This window comes from Pinus tabuliformis, chromosome 6 (assembly GCF_031772625.1).
Source record: "Pinus tabuliformis cultivar Carrire ecotype Pingquan chromosome 6, CPIR1, whole genome shotgun sequence".
NCBI lineage: Eukaryota > Viridiplantae > Streptophyta > Pinopsida > Pinales > Pinaceae > Pinus > Pinus tabuliformis.
Window position 1 is genome coordinate 494622190 of NC_142292.1, and position 13737 is coordinate 494635926.

Here is a 13737-nt window from a genome sequence, read left to right on the forward strand (position 1 = left end):
GAGTTACCTTCATATATTGAGACAGTGCTGATGTAAGAGACAAGCTCAAGCTTTTGATTGACACTTCCTTGAGAGGGAGGACGAATATGGTATCCTTTTGTGATATATATATATATATATGATTGCTTATGTTCTAACATGATATTTGATTTTATGTCCTGCATGAACAGGATATTGTTGCTATTGCTACATGATGATCAAGCTGATACCTGATATGAACATAATGATATGACAGAGAGCATCGTTGATCAAGGACACTGAGCCAACTCTTCCCCCCTATCTGAGCTCCCAGGTTGACGAATTGAGATAAAAGGCTCCTGGGGTTGAGGGAACTCTGGATAATAGGGTATCATCCCTATCTGTTACCCATAGGGTTGGAGTAGTAGCTCACCCTATCTTTGTCTTTGTAGAGTATACCCCAGTTGGCATCATACCCACAAGCAAGGCTTGTTGGGATTAACACTCCCCGACTGGCCAACGGGTTGAGGAGGCTTGGAGGCGTGTGATCCTTACCTCTTGGTAAGTCGGGTATCTCGTCCAAGTTTGAATTATGATGCAGGTGTTCTACCACATGACTACTAATGGGTCATTTTTGGGAAGATCAGTAGGCAATAGGATGGGTTGAGTAGTAGCTCCCCTATATCGCTTATTCCTCGATATAGGGTCATAGTAGTAGATCCCCTATGAGATTCTGGGTTGAGATATGCTCCCTGATGTGGTTGAGATATGCTCCTTGATGATATGCTCTTCAATGATGATGTGTGTCGTAGATATGACTCCCCAACAATATTTTTGGGTAGTTTCTCGTTGGCAGAGATTTCGGGTAGTAGCTCGATGGACAGAGGGTGGTAAATTGAGCACCTCTTTGATGTCAAAATTCTTCTTTTAGATTTGAGAATATTCAACATATGAGTAGGGAAAATCAAGATATTAAGCAGGAATAAGCAGTGATGACACGAGATGATGAGATACTTGAGATTGGATATGATTTGGTGACATGATACACAAGACATGATGTAGGTGGAATTCTCCCTAGTTGAGAGGGAGTGTTAAAAATATGCAATTGTGGTTAAATCCCACCTTAGATAGCTCACTTGATGGAGATAATGATTGTATTGAATTCCTCTTTTTGAGAGGACCAAAATAGACCTAAAGATCACTCAAATCGGATAAGGGAAAGTGTACTTATGAAGAAAAGCTCACATGTGCACATTTGATAAGGTCGGCCCTAAAGCGAAGTGACCACCTTGAAAGGCTATAAAAACAATTGCCCTCTACCTCATTCAAACACAATGATGAGACACTCTTCTATCTTGGTTTTTGGCTTGAACAAGTCTGAGGCTCGTTTGTGTAGGAATAGATTCACTCTAAGGTAGAATTGCAGGGTTCGAAGCTCACATCTCTGATTTAGAGTTTTGGGCCTCAGTCACATGCACAACACGGGATGAAGACAACCCCAATCGCTTGTACAGAAGCTCATTCGTGTGTCTGGAGCCTTCATGTTGCACTGACAACTCTCCATCCATGTGATTGGGGATTTAGGGTTTCCGCGGTCCAGATCTAACCGCAGCCGCTCGCTTGCCAGACTTAAGGGAGTGACTGGGCAACCATAGTCACTTGCATAACTCCTCCTCTGTGCAACCAAGACCTAACAAATGAAATTTCAGTCTTTTGAAGATTTCACTCAGTGACCGCAATGTTCGACAATTGACTACAGATAATGACAGTTCATTACAAACTTCAGAATCAAATTTTTGAGTATAAGCTTTGTTGGGTTCATTTATGGATGTTGTAGTTGTTTTTGTTGGTTAGTTTCATAGATGAAGATATGGATCATTGTATTCTGTTTTGCGAAATCATTTGATGACAATCTAAGAACAAGAATTTGCAAGGGTTTTCCCTTGGTCTCCGACCAATCCTGGTGTCTCTATGCATGAATGTTTTTCTTCTATTGTTCCTTTATGTTTCACTACTAAATAATGATGTAAATTTGAATAATGTTATGATGTTATGGGGTGAACTTAATGTGTTAATGAAGAAATGCAATTATCAAAGCAAAGAATAATATAGCCCTATGAAAAATTAACACTTCTTTGGTTGCTACACCTTCTTCCTCCAAATCTTAATAAACTACTTCTTTTCTTGAGCATTCCCCGTTGTCTTTCTACTTGACCTACTTTGAATTTGCTTCTCCTTCCCATTGGATGGCCTAAAGATTTTGGACCTCCTGCAATCTTTGGCCATGTGCCCAGGATTGTCGCACGCATAACACCTCATATGACCAAGATAAGAGGATAGAGGTCTGATCATTTGTTACTCATGTCTAATATCTGCCTTGGATAGTTTTTTCCTCCACTCCATTTGCTAGATATGCAATCAATGGCCTTATGTCCAAACATGTTACAAGTAAAACAATAACCATTACAAAAACTTGTATACCTGAAGACTGGTCCTATCTCTAATGTTGGTTTCTTTCTTTTGCGTGGCTTGATTCATCTTTCTTCTCTTGAATCTTATTGATGCATGTATCAAGTTGGCCATTAATTCCCTCTAAAGACTTGACATAACCTTTTGGATCTATGCTTGTTGGATCTGAATCCTTGTTGTTTTGATTATGAGTGGCACTGTATCCAAGACCTGTCTTAATTAGAGGAGAGCGACGTTGATCATTAATAATTTTCTACTATGTTATAGATCCCTATACCCACTTGAGGTTCCAATTTCGCTGAGACTTTGTTTTCTCAATGTCTTTCCTTAGGGCCACAATTTTTTTATTCCAACTTCTCGCAATACCTCTCTTTCTCTTGAAGTTGTTTCATTGGATCCTGGGAGTGATAGGGTTACTCTCGATGAACCCAAGATCTATGGTCTTCCCAAGATCCATAAGGAGGGGGCTCCCCTGAGACCCATTGTCAACACTATAGGAGGGCCAACCTATCTTCTGGCAAAGTATTTAGCCCAAAAGCTAAAACCCCTTGTTGGCCTTACAGAGTCCTTTGTCAAAGACTCTTCATCGTTTGTCAATGAGTTAAAGGGTATAAGGTTTGAGCCTGGGGATTTTCTTGTGAGTTTTGACATGGTCTCCCTTTACACTAATATCCCCATTAATGAGGCCATTGAGGTCATCAACCATATCATAGATCCTAATACTGCTAAATTGGTTAAGATTTGTCTTACCTCTACTTTCTTCAGCTTTGAAGGGGAATTCTATGAACAAAGGGGAATTCTATGAACAAATGTGTGGTGTTGCCATGGGCTCGCCCCTTTCCCCTATTGTAGCTAATCTGTACATGGAGGACTTTGAAGCCAAAGCTTTGGAAAAGATTTGTGGATGACACCTCTGTCATCTGGCCTCATGGTTGGGATAAGTTGGATCTCTTTCTCCATCATCTTAATAATAAATCTAAGTCCATAAAGTTTACTATGGAACGTGAAATCAATAGGAGCCTTCCTTTTCTTGATGTCCTTATTTCAAAGAAGGACGATGGATCATTCTCACACCAGGTCTTTCGAAAGAAAACTCACATGGAGCAGTGTCTTCACGCTAAGTCCCATCATTTCCTTGCTTAAAAGTTGGGTGTTCTCAACACTTTAGCCCCTCGTGCATTTAGAGTTGCTGATGAAATTCATATTTGAAGATGATAAAACCCATCTCCTCAAGGTTTTCATAAATAATGGTTATAATAAGTTGGAATGTCTTAGGGCTTTCCTTAAGGTTGACAAGGGTTCCAAGATTAAAAAAGAACCCAATGATCGGTTTTCTGGGGTACACCTTCCTTTTATACAAGGGATCACTGACAAGATTGCAAGGATCCTAAGAAAGCACAAGGTTCCTTCAACCTTTAGGCCCCTTAACACTATTCAAAGATCTCTAAGATCTGTAAAAGACCCGGTGGACCCTAAGAATATGAAAGGTGTTTATGTAATTCCTTGTTCATGTGGAACACCCTATGTTGGTGAAACTGGCCACTCAATAAATCAGAGGATTCAGGAACATGTGACAGACATCAAACATGGGAGGACCCACTCCTTAACATTAGCAGAACATGCGGAAAAGACAAAACACCACATCTGCATTGAAGATACCCGAGTCATTGCTAAGATAGATCATTTCCATCACCGTAAGTTTAGGGAAGCTATAGAGATTGAAAGGAGGCCAAACAATCTGAATAGAGACGATGACTAGAAAATTAGCAGTTGTTGGATCCCTGCCATTTCTTCTTAAGTTTATATATATATATATATATATAATTTCTTAATTTTTATTATTTATTTGTATTTTTATCTTGACTACTAATAAACAATTATTATTTTTTCCATTATTGATTTATTTAGTTAGATAATTAATTAATTATTATTATTATTTTTTTGGGTTTTTTTTTTTTTTTTAAGTTTGACCATCTATTATTTTTGTTTATTTTTAAGTTTTTAGAATTAATTGTTTCAATTATTTAAGTTTGACCCAAATACTATTTTTATTTTATTATATTATTATATTGATTTTATTAGTTGTTTTATTGTTTTTATTATTTAGGTTTGACTTAAATATTATTTTATTTTTATTTTTAGATATTCATTTCATTAAAATTTTCCTTAATTCAATATTAACAATTATATTCTAACAACTATTTCTTTATATTAAAATATTATTTATTTAGTCAAATCTAACCGTTATATTATAACGGCTAAATTTTTTTCTCTTCATCTATTTAACTTGATGCCGAGATCTTGTTTTTCATCTTGTCCATACGATGCCACACTGGATGGTTCAAAACGCGTCCACAAAACTCTAATGATGTGATTTTTACTGAAAATTTTCTTACTTTTCAAAAACAAAATTATAATATAAAATATTTAATTTAAAAAATGTTTACATGTAACCGTTAACATCTCCACATCTCCCTTACACTGAGTTGTAGAATGCCTCTCGGCGCAATAAAAATTGCCCCGTGTCACTTAGTACAGGGTGCATAGCTGGATGCCACTTAATTCATGGTACATACCTTTTCAGTCTGCTCGCGTAAAGCGTGATATAGAAATTTCACAGAAGATATGGTATTATAACAAAAGTCAACCCAAAGATATGGATCTGTAATAAATGTCTAAAACTACAATAAGGGTATGTTTAGTGCGAGATAGAAAAAACTTCTTACCATCAGTCCAGTAACTTAGGAGTGAGTACCTAAGAACATACTGCGATCATCTCCATGACTAGTCTATTCAATATTGCAATATTAGAATAAAAGTCAACAACCCAAATATATGGACTGATAATAATTTTCTAAAACTACAGTAAGGCTATTTTTCGTGCAAGTCAGAAAAATTTCATACCATCATTCCAGTGATCGGGGAGTGAGTTCTTCAAAGCATACTGCGATTATCTCCATGACCAGTGTATTGCAATATTTTTTTGTGTGCGCAAGTCAGAAAAACTTCTTACCATCATCCCAGTAATCTGTGAGTGAGTTCTTCAAAGCATACTGCGATTATCTTCATGACCAGTGTATTGCAATATAATACTGTGATAATCAAGAAAACAATAACGAGGAATAAACCTATTGTGAAATGTTTCTATTACACGAAATTTGAGGATTCATAAAAGAGATGGAAGAACATGCTGCACGAAATCTTCTGATCTAAGTTGAAAATATCTCATAGCAGGGATATCTTGTTGAAAAAAAAACACAAAGATATACCAGCCTCCTCAAAACAACTTTTACAAAATAGGATAAGCTGAAACGAGGGTGCTTTTTTCTATCAATGCCTCATTCTTTTGAAAAGGTATAGCAATGAATACGTTTTTTATGGCTCCACAAATCAGTTGAAATTCTCTAAAATGTACATCATGGAATCATAAAAAACTAACAAGGGCAAACCACAGCCTTCTTTCATCTCCACTTCTATAGTATGATTTGTCAGTCACCAACATTGGGAAAGTTGAAACCTCAATTACTCTGCCAATCTGAACTGCTAACCAATTAACCTCATGACTATATTCTTGACTTTCTCAGTATCCCAACTCTGAAAAAGTTAGAGGAAAAGGAACTTTCAAAGTGGACTTTCTTTAGACGAAAAACCAGTGGCTAGCCTTTGATGTCATTTCTGCAAAAACCTTTACGGCTTAATCTTCAATTTTAACTCACCATCTCCCTATAGCTTGTCCCATTCGGACCCTATCACCATTTTTTATTAAAAACCTGAATCCAGGTGAGCTGCTTTGCTCCATCTCTGAAGTAACATCATCAGCTTGATATGTATTTGCAGAGGGAGCTTGGAATACAAGAACCACTGTGGAGCCCATATTGAATACAGCAATCTGTTAAAAATTCATAAATGATATCAGAGATGCACATATCAATAACACAAAAAATTGTTAACTACAACTCTGGCTTTTCGATCCTAACTTAAGTCAGTATGAATTATCTGAGCTCCCACCTCTTGCCCCTTCTTAATCATCAAGCCTGCATCTTTGTTCCCATACATACGCTCATTGGGAGGTTCAGTATGAAATAAGCTTAGCTTTGGCCTATTTGTTTTAAGCTCTGGCTCAATTGGAAGCTGCCAATACAAAAACAAAAATATCAGACAGATTTTAGAAAACTGAGTGTTATCCTATGAGTCCCTATATAGTCACAAAGTCCTAGATCACCTGTTTATGAGTTATCTTTATCTCTTGATGAGGTATCATCCTTATCTATTTATGAATTGTTAGTGTGAAAGCATATCCAGGCCTAGAGGTGTTTACGTCAATGTACTATGTATTGATATATTGGACTGAATATGTTATTGAGAAATGGCTTTAAGCCTTTTGTGCAATCTCGTTGTGTCTCATTGAATATTAACCTAGTATCAAAGCTCTTTATTCTCAAAGAGCCTGCTAGCTCCTTCATGGTAGTGATCCATGGAAGGTGAGGTCTGAGTTTAGAGGTCTCTACAATAAAACGCAGATCTACACCTATTTGGAATTGCAACGGCACAACAAGGTCATGAAGTTTTCAATTTTTTTTATTGAGTTAAAGTGTAATTGTTTTACTATATATGCTGAAGAATCATTTCTTGTATTTTTCATGTGGAATATGGTGAAAATAGTATGAATTTGCAAGTGTGAAATTGATGGCACAAGCTTCTTCCAACAATATTTGTTAATCGGATCTGGCTTCCTTAAGTTAGCAGCCTAGATCTAAAATCTCTGTATGGCAATTTATTTCACAAGGATCTGCATCAGGGACCAGTGATCTGCATCTTGAGAAGTGTGTGCACAGTAATTATGAGAAATGAGGTGAAGCTCATTCAGTGAAGTGTAGTATTCGTTCCCCTCAAATCGGGGTTTTAATATTATTCTTAATCTCACGAGGCTGCCTGTTCTGCAACAGGTGCAGCTCCATGAGATCTTCTTCTTCATTGGAATTAAACAAAACTTTTCCTCCTGTGCCACTTCCTAAATTATTTATGCAGGCGGAAAGTGAAGCAATATTAGGCTTTTGCATCAGTGATCTGATCTCCTGCCATACATGACTGATCTGTGCCTGCAGTGTCAAAACCCTATCTTGGCTTTCATCTTGAAGACTTTATTTTGCTGGATCCACTGAATTTTCTAACAAAAGGATTCTCTCACAATCCTGAACCTCTTCATTGGCTGTATGAAAAAGTATCTGTGCATAAAGGTGTTGAAATATGTAACTAGGTTCGGTCTTCATAATGACATATGTAATCATGATTTTATGTATTTAATGTAAAGAGAAAAATAAATTTATTATTTTTATTCTTGAGGCATGGGTTTCATGCTCAAGGTTATTTGATTTATAGGTCAAGCACCCATAGAATGCTTCTAGGGCTTGTTATTGAGTCTACAAGTCCTAAGAGCCATTGTCATGTATGGAAGACCATTTTGGGCATGTTACATGTTGTAAAGAAAAAATCATTTGAGTCAAAATAGAGTCAAAGACCCTCCAAGACCTTGTCATTATGCTTCAGGACAAGTCAGCCTTTTCAAGTGTCACGTCAGCCTATAGACAGTGACAAGTTGGCCTACAAGCTAGGACAGGAAGCCTATATATAAGAGGCTAGTCGACCACCTTGGAGATCACCCACTCAAGCACTAAAGAAGTTTGTGCAAGCAATAGAAGAACCAGCGAAGAAGAGGAGAATAAGAAGAAGATAAATCGAACTGTTTTCTGGGCTACTTTACCTCACACGTGCGAAATAATTAGGGCAACTGTGACTGCAGTAAGGCTGAAGTTCAGAGCTGTCAAGAAATCACTATTTGGTGTCAAGAAGTCCTACAATACAAGCTGAGTTGTATAGAAAGAAGAGACACATCAAGCGAAGAGAGGAGGCGGCCATTTCAGCATCAAGTACATTCACACGTATGAAGTGCAGTAATTGCAGGAGGCCGAAAGTTGCAGGTAAGAGAGGTCAAAATTGCAGTCAAGGTTGCAGGTTGAAATTCTTGGTTAAAGGAGAAGTACACGCTGCTAGAAGGCAAATTTGACTTGGTGTGGAGGAAGTGTTTCAAGGAGAAGTTTGACTTGGTCTTGGAGGGGTTTTGGTCAAGGTTCATAGGTCTTGGAATTCGTCATTTGAAGTTCTATCAGAAAAAAAGAGTTCTTGTGAGTTTTCCTCTCAAAATGACAGGTTTTGGCCCTGGCTGATAGCCCATCTCGTGTCCTGTTGTCTCATTGTTCTTTATGGTTTGGTAGTTGTTTGATGATAAGAACATAATAATAAAAATTCAAAGAAGAAGCTAATCAAGTTAAGTCTAAAATATATCACAAGCAGTTATCAAAGTAAGAGAAATGAGATAACTTGCTGCCCCTAGATTTCTCAACATGGTATCAGAGCTAAGGTGACAAAAAAAGGAAAGGCAGCTTGAAGAAGGATCATCAAGAAAGTCAAGACATCAAACCATCAAGAAGGAATAGTCTTCACATCATATTAGAGAAAGGAAATAAGGAGCATCAAGGACTACCCATCTCATCTCAAAGATCAAACCATCCAGAAGCAACAAGAAGAAGAAGACCTCAAAGACTCTACATTCAAGAAGGACCCTACCTCCACTCAATCAAAGAAGGACTCTACATTTGAAGCACCTTGGGAAGTCTCCACATTCTAAGGAAGCAAGAAGAAGCATTTCCATCATCATCAAAGACATCAAGGTGATCTCCCTCAATTGAAGAAATGTTAAAATTGGCAACTAGGGCCAAATTCCACTTTCGGCAGGTCTTTTGAAGAAGATAATTATGGCATTGAATTCCTTTTTTCAAGAGGACAAAAATTGACCAAAAGATCATCAAATTTGGATAAGGAGAAATGGGTTTTTGAATTTATGCCCACTCATATGTAAATTATCAAGGTTGGCCTCACCTCCATGTAGGCTCATAAAGCCCAAACGTCACGTCTGTTGACCCTCACCAATTTGTATATATAGAGGTGTCTTCCCACCTCATTTTGACATATCCAAGGGCTCCAATGTATGTCTGAGGCAGGGTTGCGGGGGAGCGGCTCCCCCCCCCGAACCTGCTCCTAGAGCGTGCTCCCGAAATCACCCCGTAGCGAAATTTTCATTCCCTATCCTTTTTTGAATTTTTTTTTTGCAAAAACATTCCAAATTTCAGGCACATGTCATGGTGCAAGGGTAGCTATAATGAGGGAAGCCCACACCTGGGTATATGAGTGTAGGAGGGAGCAAATCGTGGTATGTGAGTTACCTCGACCTTTGTTTTTCCACCCTTCTTCATATGCCTTTTTCCTTTCATTGATTTTTCTTCATAATTGCTCAGGGCTCCAAGGGATGAGAGCATGATGTGTAATATATAGTAGTGGATACCCCCTTAAGATGGGGCAGTTCATTGCCCACCAAGGTTTGGCACAATCATAGGTTCCTTAATGATGGAGGGGGCTCATCTAGGGCCCATAGGAACCAGGGTGATGGTCATGGATAAAGGGTAGAGCCCATGTTTGACTTTTGCTCACGTCCTAAATTTGTATGTCCCAGTCATCTTTTGCATTTTGTTGTACATTCCCTGTTGAGAGTGGCCAAATTGTGCTTTTTATTTTCTATTTAGCTGCATCAACCTCTGGGGCATCGTTCGAGGGCCAACCCTAGTTGTGGACAAGGGGAGGGGGAGGCTAATCCTATGTGGAACCAGTGGACACGTGTGGACCCAGATGGGGAAAGAGATGAATGGGGCTAAAATGAGTGGAAGGGGAGTAATGTAGGTGGTATCGGGATACAGTACCACGAAACCAAAATCAGGATTTCCCAATGTAGTGCCATTCCTAAAGCTACTGGCCAGTAAAGGAGATCCCACTGGGCTAGGATACATGGGTGACCATGAAATCGGGTAGTGGAGACAAGAATACAGACCTAACTCACTCTTTCTATTGAATCCCCCCACAATTCCATGCCCAAAAGTGCCCATGAAAAGTAAACGAAATTACCCAACCAAACCAATGAAAAGTCATACCTTTGGGGTCAGTTGGCCCACCTTCAAACATACATTCATAACAGATGGGTGAGGGATCACATGGCTGGCTCAGGTGGCGGAGAAAATGGCACATCGAACTATCTGGGGGCTGCAAGGGGCTGCTGGTTGTTGATTGAAGACCATCTATGAGAAAAAATTTCTCCTATATACACTACCCACAGGAGGTTGGTAACCTTTGGCTCCAACTGGGACATGACCTCTTGGGAAGTGCATGAAATTGCGCCAACGGGAGGTCATGAAAACACCAACAATCTCTTGGTATCGTAGGCCTATTACCTGCACATATCAAAGACCAAGCACATGGGGCAGCATGCTTTTGTGGTGTCTTATGATCACCCATGCTTAGTATTAGGCCACAAAAATCAACTAGAAAATAAAGTGCAATTTTAATCTAGATGCAACTAATCTATCATGAAAATATCATATGATGTTAGTTCTAATGCGAAAATCAGCATGCAATGCATCCTACCCTAAGTTCTAACATGCATATAGTAAAGCTAATACTAAGTGTAATCATAAAGCCAATGCAACCAACATATCATCATATCAATATACATATGTGTGCCAGTATGATTACTCATGTAACAAATCCCAAAGCAAATGCGAACACAATCACAGGGAGGATGAGGCGGGTGGGAGGTAGGAAAGTATGATCTCTAGTCGAGGTAAAAGGAAGTCCTAGGAGATGTGAAAATTCGGAAACCCTGAATCCTACTGAAGCAACTGATTTAGTTTCTTCCATTTTTTAAATAAAATGAACAAATTATTTACTGTGTTCTAGGGTAAATATCGAAACTAATACACTGCAGCCTTCACAAATAAAATATTGCGGAAGAAAAATAACGATGGAAGAATAGATGCACACATACACAATTACATAGTTATTTTTGGACTAAGTCCCTCGAAAAACCCAACTAGAGAAAATCGATGCAACAACTGAGGGTTTTATTATTATGCAGTAGTAAATTTGAGTACAAGAAATCCATGGATGCTCAAATCTAGCAATCCATACAGAGAAATGACTGACAGAAAGTCTAGTGAGAAAATTCTCACTCCCATTGGCAATCTGACACTAACCTTGGCTCAAGTTGAGTTGCTCTCTGTTGCCTTTGCGCAGTCCCTGTATCAGCCTACGCAATGACACGTCCCACAACTTGGACCAGTGTCTCTGTCGCTAACTGATCAACTGTTGTTTGGAAGATCGATTCTCCTGGCCTCCAGGCTCCCACTCCTTCTCCCCAGGAAAAATACAAATTCCCCTCTAAAGCATTGCGTTGTTTCTCTGTGGCGCTTGCTGCTTCTCTGTGGTACTCACTGCCTCTCTGCAATGCACTCACCAGACTGGAAAATTTCCCTCCGGCCTTACTATCCCTAACCTTCTCTCACTGCTTCGATGTCACTAAATCACCTCCAGCAACTGAATGTTGCTACTCTGGAGATCGATTTCCCAGCAAAATTGAATCCTTGGTGTCTCAAGTGTGTTCTCCAACCCCCATCGAATTTCTTCTTAGAATCTCTTGTTGAGACATCAATGACCAAGATTAAAACATAATCTATGGCTAAGATTAATTAGAACTCGACCCATGTCTTCTTCTAGAAGATTCTCACGATGACTTAATTAATACCTTTTAATTAATCATATTTCCTAAGTTTAGACTTAGGAAACATTAAAAAAAGATTAATTATTTTAATTAAGTCGTCTCTAGGTGGAATTTCCAGAAACAATTTATGGGTTTTGGAGAATAAATGTATTCTAGCCTCTTCACCAAATTTTGTGGCTAGAACAAATCTGATGCTACAAAAACTAACACTCCCTCTTAGTGAGGAATGTGTTCTAGCACTACAATCCACTGAAGCAACACCCTGTCTCTACACCACCTATTGTCACGCTGCTGCCCATCAACTACTACGCAACTTTGATATACACTGCATCTGTGCTGCTGCTAGCCCTTCCAAACTGCTACCAACACTGCAACTCCCTCTCCATCTGTTATTGTTGCAACTACAACAACTGCAACTCCCTCTCCATTTGTTATTGTTGCAACTACAACAACTGCAACTGAAAAGCATCCAAAACACTGAATCAACTATGATCAGTATGATGCATGTGTCACCCGAGTCTTGACTGCTACTAGACTCTGTGCTGTCACTAAAGCCTCTGCGGCTGCGCTGCTACTGACTCTGCACTGTGCCAACTCTGCACTGCGCTGCCTAGTATTTGACTTACTACTAGCTACTGCATCTGTCACTCCGACACTAGACTGCACCAACTGCCACTGATCCATCTTCCCCCTGAACGTTATGGGCTCCTGTAGCAAGGTATTGATTCATGAGGTGGACCTCCTCAAGAATCTTGCTGATCCTGTAGCTCTTTGGGGCTACAAAACCAAATCACCCCACCTCACTCTTGGAGGTATATCGGTGATCATGCCAATCTGGAGGGCAGCCTGTCAATCTCTACAGATGCAAGCTGCTGATCCTGCTTCTCCTCCTTATCCTTCTTTCTGAGAGGACATTGAGTGTTCTTGTGGCCAAGCTCACCACATCTGAAGCATTTGACCTTGGAAACGTCCTTCTTCCTCCTGCACTACTCCTGCTGCCCCTTTGATGCGAGGGCCACATTCTCCTCTTCCTTTACTTGCTTCGTCCCACTGCTACCACTGATGGTGGTCTTCACCAAATCTCGCCTCATCTCCTCCTACTACAAATCATTCCACATTCGATCCTAATCTGGTAACTTTTCTCTGCCCAGAATACTCTGGACGAAGACCTGCCATTCATTGGAAACGTTGTTTAGAGTTAACCACACCAATCCTGTATGCCAAGGCGTTGACCCTACTATAGACAGTTGGTCTCCAATATCATGAAGCCTAGTGAGGAAGGGGTCTATGCACTCCCCTTTCTGCATCCTTGTGGATCTCAGCTTCTCCTCAAGATACACCTTCCATTGCTCGAAAGATCCCTCGTATAGCGTAGCAAGAGCCTCCCACATATGATGGTCACATTGGAGAGGGAAGGTCATGGAGTGATCATAATCCTGAGGGTGTATCTAAGGAGATAAAGTATATTCAATGAGGGGTGCTTCCTTGACACTATACTCAAAAGGGGGAAAGGGCTCATGGCCACTTGAGATCATATGACAAGGGAAGAGGGAATCACTTGTGCATGACTCAAAATGATGAACAAGAAGGAAAGGCAATGGGGAAGATGAGGTATTGTATTCAATGGGGATCCTTTCTTGAAAATCATA

General features: G+C 39.4%; 1 protein-coding gene across 1 annotated transcript in view; it reads right to left on the reverse strand.

Annotated features, from left to right (window-relative positions):
- Positions 1 to 5466: 5466 nt before the first annotated feature.
- The window catches only part of PSD1 (phosphatidylserine decarboxylase 1), a 380407-nt gene continuing 372136 nt past the window's right edge, over positions 5467 to 13737 (reverse strand). Inside the window, exons 11-12 of the mRNA XM_089418442.1 lie at positions 6436 to 6558; positions 5467 to 6316 (exon numbers count right to left, since the gene is read on the reverse strand). Coding sequence (XP_089274568.1) covers positions 6140 to 6316; positions 6436 to 6558 — 300 coding nt within the window. The 3' untranslated portion in view covers positions 5467 to 6139. The remainder of the gene's footprint in view (positions 6317 to 6435; positions 6559 to 13737) is intronic.